The following is an 8,027-nucleotide window of genomic DNA, read 5'->3' as shown; positions in this document are numbered from 1 at the left end:
GATTAATGATGTTGTGCTAATTATATAGTGTTGTGCTGATTATATTTTTTGTAATTATTTTTAATTAGTTATAAATAAATATGGTCAAAAAGTCTAAATTACCCCTAAACTAATTTTTTATTGATGGACATTTGTCAATTATGTATTGGTTCTTATGGTTCTTATAAACTTAAGTGTTTGTATTTGATCCCATTCCATATAGATACAATGGGGAAAAAAGATGCATTTGTGGAGAAAAGTTATAATAATCGAAATGAAGCCAGATTCATTTATGCTTTCGTGTGGGATGTTAGTTTACACAATAATTGAAGTAAAAGAGAATGAATTTTTATTTTTATTTTAGTAATACATTGAACCATTGAGCTCGTCAATACAATAATGAACTAACAGCGTTTCTCTGGAATATATGTAAGAAAAAAAAATCATAACGCCATCCGTGGGACTCGAACCCACGACCACGTGGTTAAAAGCCACGCGCTCTACCAACTGAGCTAGAACGGCTACGTCCTGCAAGCTACTTTCATATTATATAACATAAAAACTAAACATTCAGAAACCTTGAGATTTTTTATTCACATCACTATTTCAAAGATATCCACAAAAACAATCCAAAAGCTTCTTTTAAGCTAAATTTAATTAGATCATTCACATTTAAATCTTTATTCTTATTATTATATAACTTTAAACACAATGTCGGCGCTTTTTTCATAAGTATCCCCTCCTTTTTTTAGCTTTTACTCAAATTGTCTTACACAATTGTCCCTTACATAAGTGTTCCCTTCTTTTTAAGCTTTTACACAAATAGTCCCCTTAGGACTCCGCTTAAAGTCTTGAACCAACTTTTACTCTAATCATTTGTTACCTTCAACTTTGTCAAAATCACATTTTTAGCTCTAGACATTACACTTTTAACCTAACTTTTTCCTTAATGCCTACATAAACTGTCACTTTGAGTTTAAAAATGTGATTATTTTTAACTAATTACGTATAATTTCATTGTCATTTCAACTTTTTTCTTAATACTTACGTAAGCCTCTTTGTAAGTTTCTTACATATGAGTCGGTCGCATGCGTTCAAATAATACGTTATGATTGTACGTTATATGGTCGTACAATACGTTTCCTACGTATCAGCCGGGTCGCATATAATACGTTTTGACTTAGCGGAATAAATTCGAGTTAGTCGGATCACATTTAATACGTTATGATTGTACAATATATATATGTATATATATATATATATATATTCGATTTACCTTATGTTTTTATCCAATCGCAATGCTTATATTGGTTACATTGAGTTCAAGCGGATACGTCGAAACACACATTTTTATATGGTTAAATCGTCACATAACGCTTGGACTAATTTATTCAACGATAACAATGAACCCGCGCCGCAACGTGCGCGGGTCTTATTACTAGTGATTATCCTAAAGTTATAAGAAAAATATAAAAAAAAATTCACTTTTCCTTTTGCATTATCCTATCTTAAAGTTATCTGGAAAATATAAACAAAACGTTCACTTTTAGTACTACATTAGATTCTTTATCTTTATTCCTTATCCGTAACACTATAAGAAAAGCTACAATCAAACTATATATAGTATAACTTACTATTTACCCCTTATAATTTTTATTTATTTATTTTTTTATTATTATTTTTTTTTTTGTGAGTGGAAGATTGAGAAAGAATAGTACAAAATATTAAAAAAAAACATTATTTAATTAAATATAGATAAATATAAGAAATCGGAGAGGTTTTTTTTAATATCATTAGGCCATGTGTAGTCATAAAGCCCTTTTGGGGGCGTTATGCGACACGTGTCGTGCCACGTCAGCAAGGGGCTTTATGGGCGTTATGCAATTTGAGGCCGTAGTCATAAAACCCCTACCCATCATTACCTATTTAATAATTTTAAGTTTTATTAATTAATATAAAAAAACTCTTCTATTTTTGATTGGCCAAATCAATTAACCAAACAACAATAACGCCGCGAAAAATCTGGCGCCCTCCACCCATTTTTGAAACATAGCGCCCTTGGGGGCGGTGTTCTAGGCGCCATAGCGGCGCTATGGCTCTTTCTCGCGCCCCAGTACATATAACCTTAAGGTATATGTGTGGATAATAACATCGGTGAATCTTGTTGTAACAAACTAACAACATAAATGAACAGAACCTTGTATTATAAAAATGAATCTCATTCTAACAATACAAAACCCCCTTCAATTGGGATTCAATTATCACAACTGTACATCCATAATCTCTCCTTTCTCAACTACTGCCACTACCCGACCCCGACCCTGACCCCGAACCCGAACCGGCAGGTCTCGGATAATAAACAAGCTTGCCATCCCCGTGTTTCCGAATCGGTTCTCTTCTTGAAACATCAGCAGCTTTCTGCAAATCTTGAAGCTGGTCTAGTGATTTGACCACCTCATCAGCCGAGGGCCTGTGCTTGGGGTCCTTTAGTAAGCATTTAGTTGCGAGCAGCGCGGCTCTCATGGCTACATTTGGTGAGTACTGCCCGGATAGCCGTGGGTCCATGATTTGAAGAATCCTTCGTTTGCTGGTCAAGTACGGCTTCGCAAACTCAACGAGTTTTTGCTCACCGGTTGGACGGTTCTTGTCTATGCACCGTCTACCTGTTAAGATTTCTAGAAGGACCACCCCAAAACTGTATATGTCGCTCTTTGCGGTTAGGTGACCTGTCAAAAGATGCAATGTTATAAACGGTTAGATCAATGCCAAGTGATTTACACATATAAAAAAGGACCGAGCAAGTTAAAATGGTAATTTCCTATCATTTAAACTGCTTGTTTGGACCATTTATCTCAAACAAAGTCAAATTGATTTCCAAACAATTATAATATTTGTACAAGAATTCAGAAGATTAAAGATCATAACATGAGAAGTTGATTGCACCTTTTCAAACCATCGACGATTCAACCGAAGGTAACATGGAAATTTTGGCCAAATCATCATATTTTGTCTATTTTTCCTAGGGGTGCCAGTCGTGTCAGCTTGACGGGTATCGGGTTAACGGGTAGAATTATTGAACCCAAACACGACGCAATGACGCATATACTTATTCGTGTCAGAGACATCAACCCTAAACCGAAAACATATAAAATCGCGTAACCCTAACACAATCCGTTTAACCCATTCATCTAAATGAGTCAAATGGGTCGGCGGGTTGCAATCAAGTTGTGAACGTGTTAAGCTCAGGGGGCCGGCAATGTTTAAGCAATAATTCAGGGGGGAGCGGACTCCATATGTATATACATTTTTTTTCCGGACGAAATACGCGTAAATTTACACTACTGAGCAAAAAGGAGGAGGGGGCCTTAAAAGCTTCGCCTATGGCGTGGTGGGTTGTAATAAATGGGTTATACAGGTTGGTGGGTCCACTTATTTGATTAAACAGGTTAAATAGGGCAACCAGAACACGACACGCTTATTAAATGGGTTTGATATGACAACCCAAAACCTGATTATTTTTGTGTCAAGATAGAAATTACCACCTGTAACTTTCCCATTAGTTATTCCCAACTAAATGGATTTCTTTTTCTTTATTGATATTTTTTTTTCAGTTTTGCAATTGTCATAGTTGGTTTGAAACCTAATGCGACACGATAATTTCAAACAGCTGATCTTAATAAATACAAAATGACATAATATAAACATAAGTTAAAATCCCACTTTCCTTAAAGTAATTGTAAGCAAATGGACCAACTTGTAAACATGCAATTTTAACAACTATTTTTCACTTGGCTTACCTGTGGCCATATATTCAGGAGCTGCATATCCATAGGTACCCATAACCCTTGTAGATACATAACTTTTCCCGTCCACCGGTCCATCCTTCGCCAACCCGAAATCCGAAAGTTTTGCATTATAACTCTGCAAGTTCACAATATTAAAATTCGTAAATAATCATGCAAACAAAATATATAACACTAAGACCGTCAATTTGAGAAAACATACAGAGTCAATCAAGATGTTTGATGACTTGAAATCGCGATAGATCACTTTTGCTTCCGGGCTGTGAAGGTACGCGAGCCCCTTTGCAGCGCCAAGAGCCACTTTAATTCTTAGATTCCACGAAAGCGGTTGAAAGTAGGAACTCCCTGTTATAATAAAGTGGTATTAAACTATTAATAAGATTTAGTTTTGAAAATTTGCGGAAAAATGGAGCGGTAAACAATGGCGAAAACGCACTTCTAAATAGATGGTTTTCCAAGCTGCCTCGAGGCATGAACTCGTACACTAACATCCTGTGGTCATCTTCTAAGCAGTAACCGATTAACTTCACAAGATTTGGATGATTTAGCAGCCCTAAATAATTAATTTCAGTCTGCAATAATGTATTAAAAAAACCCATCTTAAATCAAGGGAAATATAACTCTAGTGCAATAAATTAAATAAAAAAGATACAAACTTTGGTACTTACCAGCCATTCTTGATGACCTTGAAGACCTTCTTGGTTCAATCTTTTAACCGCAATGACGGTGCCGGTACCAGGTTTCGCAGCTGCAAGCGATTGTTCATCGATCCACCCTTTAAAAACCGACCCGAAACCGCCTTCTCCAAGTACACTATCGGGTCGGAAATTTCGGGTGGCCATTTTAAGAACATTGAAACTAAAGGGCTTTAAATCTCCAGACTGCAAAATCTCGGCTTGACTCCGGGGGCTCGGTGGCACCGAAGCGGATGTAACCTTACCTGTTGAGACACTCAAAAGACCATATCACAGTTAAAGATCTTGATCATCAAAGTGGAGCTGCTATAACTAGCTAAAGCAAGGTTTTTTGATGAAAATCTACAACAATTCATTCAAATTATTGATAATAAAGTGAAAAGGAGCTGTCTTTTTTGTAGGGTTTGCTTTAATCACAGATAGTTAATCATAAAGTGGAACAAATATGAACAAGTTGTTGGAATGAAAAGGGAATAAATTTAAAGCATCAATCAAAATCAACAACAGATGATGTTTTATACTCACCATCTAAACGTGAGCTTTCAATCTTCAATCCCACACTAAAACAACAACCCATATCAGATCTTCTTCTTCTCAATTCGAATCACCAAAACCAAAAGAGAGAAAAGGGGTTTTGTTGAAAAGAGTTCAGTGGGGCATTCAATCAAACAGTTGGAGGGTATCTTCTTCCTCTCAATTCAAACTTCAAAACACCAGTTGGAATATCACCCTTTTCAGAAAAGAAGAAGAGGGGGAGAAAATGGTTTTGTTTGGGATGAATCACTGTGAAGAGAACTCACTGGGGCATTTAATCAAACAGTTAGGAGGGTGTGAACATAAACTGTAGATACGTGATCCAAATACATACAAATATATGTGAGGGTGTTAAATAGGTTGGTTTCACGAGAATTCCGGAAAGGACCCCTAAAGATAAAAGATTTGACTCGTTTCCATTAATTTCTGACCTGCAACTTGCTTACCCCCATGTCCATTTTCAATTAACCTGTCCATTTTGCCTTTATTGATCGGGAAATTCGAGGGGATTAGAAAAATCCAACGAAGAGTTGGTGATCGAATTAAAAAACTGTTAATCAAGAAATAACTGTTTTTTGCCGTTCAAAAAAAAAAAAAAAAAACAGTTTTGGAATTAGACTAAGGGGCTTAATGGCAACATCTGAATGGTTAAGTCGATCCGTAGTGAGGCGCTATGCCCGATCATGGCGCCGCAAAAACGCCCGAAACACCAAAACGTGGGGCGCTATAAATCAAAAATGGGGGTGTGGCGCGAGAATTATAGCGGCGTGATTTTGTGGAATATTTAATATTTGACCGTTGTTTAACGGTCATAATCTAAAAAAAAATTCAATTTTTTTAATTTCACTCTATAAATAACTCTCAACTCTTCCATTTTTTTTACAATTCATACTCAACTATTCTCTCCTTCTCTATATATTTTTTAAAAAGTGTTGAAGCTACTCCCACCCTATTAAAAAAAATGGGTTCCCCGTCGGAAGACTCCTTCACCGATATTTATCGAAGATTTTTTTCACCCGAAGAAGACGCGGAGGAGGAAGAAGCGGTTACGAGTGCATGTACTTTTGTGATACAAGCATTTGAGCACGTTCGGCCTAGTCCCCCTCCACGACCCATCTTGCGGCGCACCTATATCTTGCGAGATCGTGAAGCCGCGAACGAGCGTTTGATGAAAGACTATTTTGATGCGACACCGGTTCACAGACCCAATGTTTTTAGACGGCGTTTTCGGATGAGCCAAAGGTTATTTTTGCGCATTAATAATGATTTGGAAAATAAGTATGATTTCTTTAAGCAAAGGATGGACGCGCGAGGATATTTAGGCTTCACCTCAATTCAAAAGGTCACATCCGCCTTACGCATATTATCATACGGAAACACGTACGACATCAACGACGAGTACTTGAAGATGGCGGAGAAAACAACCCGAGATTGCTTGGAACATTTTTGCTATGGTATTTTTTATTGACTTTTATTTATTTACTTTTATATATTTATTTTTTTAGTAGCTTACTAGTAAAACTTTTATATATTAAATTATATTTTAGGTATATGTCAGTTATATGGAAAACGTTATTTGAGAAATCCCACTTGGAATGACCTTCAACAAATATATGAGGTGCATCTAGAAAAGCATGGAATACCCGGCATGATTGGTAGCTTTGATTGTCGTCAATGGCGTTGGTATAATTGTCCAACCGCATGGCGAGGTCAACATACACGGGGTGATCAAAAAGGGCCAACTTTGGTATTACAAGTTGTTGCGTCATACGACCTTTGGGTTTGGTCGGCCTTCTTTGGTGTAGCCGGGTGTTTTAACGATATTAATACGTTAGAGGCTTCACCATTATTAGAGAGCTACATTTCTGGAACTATACCAAAGGCCGGTTTTCATGCGAACGGGAACGACTACGAGCATGGCTACTATTTGGGCGATGGTATATACCCGGAGTATTCGATTATTGTTAAAACATTTTCTGAAAAGTTCGATGAGAAAAGAAAGTATTTTAAAAATTTACAAGAGTCTTCGAGAAAGGATATCGAGAGGTGTTTTGGGGTTCTACAGCAACGATGGCATGTTATCAGAAATCTTTGTCGCATGTGGCATAAGGATAGAATACGAATGACCATGTATGCTTTCATCATTTTGCATAATATGATCATTGAGGATGATGGAAGAGCGATATGCCAAAACTATATTCCGGAAGATTTAGTCGAAGGAACCCAAGTAACAATGGAAGAGAGACTCGCAAATGCTCAACTATTGCGATCTAAGGAAATACATAACACGTTGAAGGCGGATTTGGTTGAGCATGCTTGGGCGATTCGCCCAATTCGATACAACAGTGACGACGAAGAAGATTCCGAGGAAGAAGAGGTTGAGGAATTCGAAGACGGGAACTTTGAAGACGTAGATTTGGATGCTGGAGAAAACGAAGAGGAAGAAGGAGAGAACGAAAATGAAGCCGAAGAATAAATATATTTTTTTAGGTGTAACGTGTTTTTTTTTTCTTTAACGTTTTTTTTTATTTTAATGTATTGTTTTTTATTTAATGCAATGATTTTTAATTTTATAAAACTTAGAAATTAATTTAAAAAATGAAAATTAAATTAATTGAATAATGATGACAAATGGGCTTTATGACCACGGCCTCAAAAGGGCCTTGGTGATGTGACATGCCACATGTCGCATAACGCCCCCAAAAGGGCCTTATGACTACGGATGACCTAAGTGTTGAACCAGTAAGATGTCTGAACCATTAAGAGCCTATATAATGCTTAACCGTTCAGAGGCAAATGTCTGACCAATTCAGATTAGAGGTCTTAACCATTCAGACTATGTATAAATCTTAACCATTCAAAGGCAAATGTCTGAACCATTCAGACATCTGCTCGTGAAACAAACAGTCTGAACCACTAAGTGCTGAACCAGTAAGAGGTCCGAACCATTAAGAGCCTTATTAAGAGGTAAACACACTGCCCCTAAATTAGTTCGGTTCGGTTTCAAGTCAAACCT

At 36.8% G+C, this 8,027-nt stretch overlaps 2 protein-coding genes and 1 non-coding gene across 3 annotated transcripts; 1 reads left to right on the top strand and 2 right to left on the bottom strand.

The window, feature by feature from the left end:
* Window positions 1–428: 428 nt before the first annotated feature.
* On the bottom strand, window positions 429–501 carry TRNAK-UUU. The gene has a single exon. It is a non-coding gene; the product is annotated as a tRNA-Lys (tRNA).
* Window positions 502–2,157: 1,656 nt separating this feature from the next.
* Window positions 2,158–5,463, bottom strand: LOC110894898 (receptor-like cytoplasmic kinase 176). Its single transcript, XM_022142153.2, has 6 exons — window positions 5,003–5,463; window positions 4,451–4,722; window positions 4,219–4,354; window positions 3,985–4,127; window positions 3,777–3,900; window positions 2,158–2,705 (listed from the first exon to the last, which is right to left on the bottom strand). The coding sequence occupies exons 1-6, from the start codon at window positions 5,052–5,054 to the stop codon at window positions 2,272–2,274; spliced, it is 1,161 nt and encodes a 386-aa protein (XP_021997845.1). The 5' UTR covers window positions 5,055–5,463; the 3' UTR covers window positions 2,158–2,271.
* A 509-nt stretch (window positions 5,464–5,972) lies between these two features.
* On the top strand, window positions 5,973–7,487 carry LOC110892859. Its single transcript, XM_022139999.1, has 2 exons — window positions 5,973–6,069; window positions 6,817–7,487. The coding sequence occupies exons 1-2, from the start codon at window positions 5,973–5,975 to the stop codon at window positions 7,485–7,487; spliced, it is 768 nt and encodes a 255-aa protein (XP_021995691.1).
* The last annotated feature ends 540 nt before the right edge of the window (window positions 7,488–8,027 follow it).

The sequence above is a fragment of the Helianthus annuus genome, chromosome 12 (assembly GCF_002127325.2).
Source record: "Helianthus annuus cultivar XRQ/B chromosome 12, HanXRQr2.0-SUNRISE, whole genome shotgun sequence".
Lineage (NCBI taxonomy): Eukaryota > Viridiplantae > Streptophyta > Magnoliopsida > Asterales > Asteraceae > Helianthus > Helianthus annuus.
Note: the sequence above shows the minus strand (reverse complement) of the source record. Positions and strands in the feature narration are given on the sequence as shown.

What these genes read in the sequence shown, in the direction of transcription:
- LOC110894898 (XM_022142153.2), bottom strand. Translation starts at nt 5,054, where the DNA reads ATGGGTTGTTGTTTTAGTGTGGGATTGAAGATTGAAAGCTCACGTTTA. An exon ending in TGAAAGCTCACGTTTAGATG is followed by an intron (nt 4,723 to 5,002) that starts GTGAGTATAAAA and finishes GTGTCTCAACAG; the next exon opens with GTAAGGTTACATCCGCTTCG. An exon ending in AAGGTCATCAAGAATGGCTG is followed by an intron (nt 4,355 to 4,450) that starts GTAAGTACCAAA and finishes ACATTATTGCAG; the next exon opens with ACTGAAATTAATTATTTAGG.
- LOC110892859 (XM_022139999.1), top strand. Translation starts at nt 5,973, where the DNA reads ATGGGTTCCCCGTCGGAAGACTCCTTCACCGATATTTATCGAAGATTT. An exon ending in AGAAGCGGTTACGAGTGCAT is followed by an intron (nt 6,070 to 6,816) that starts GTACTTTTGTGA and finishes TCTTTGGTGTAG; the next exon opens with CCGGGTGTTTTAACGATATT.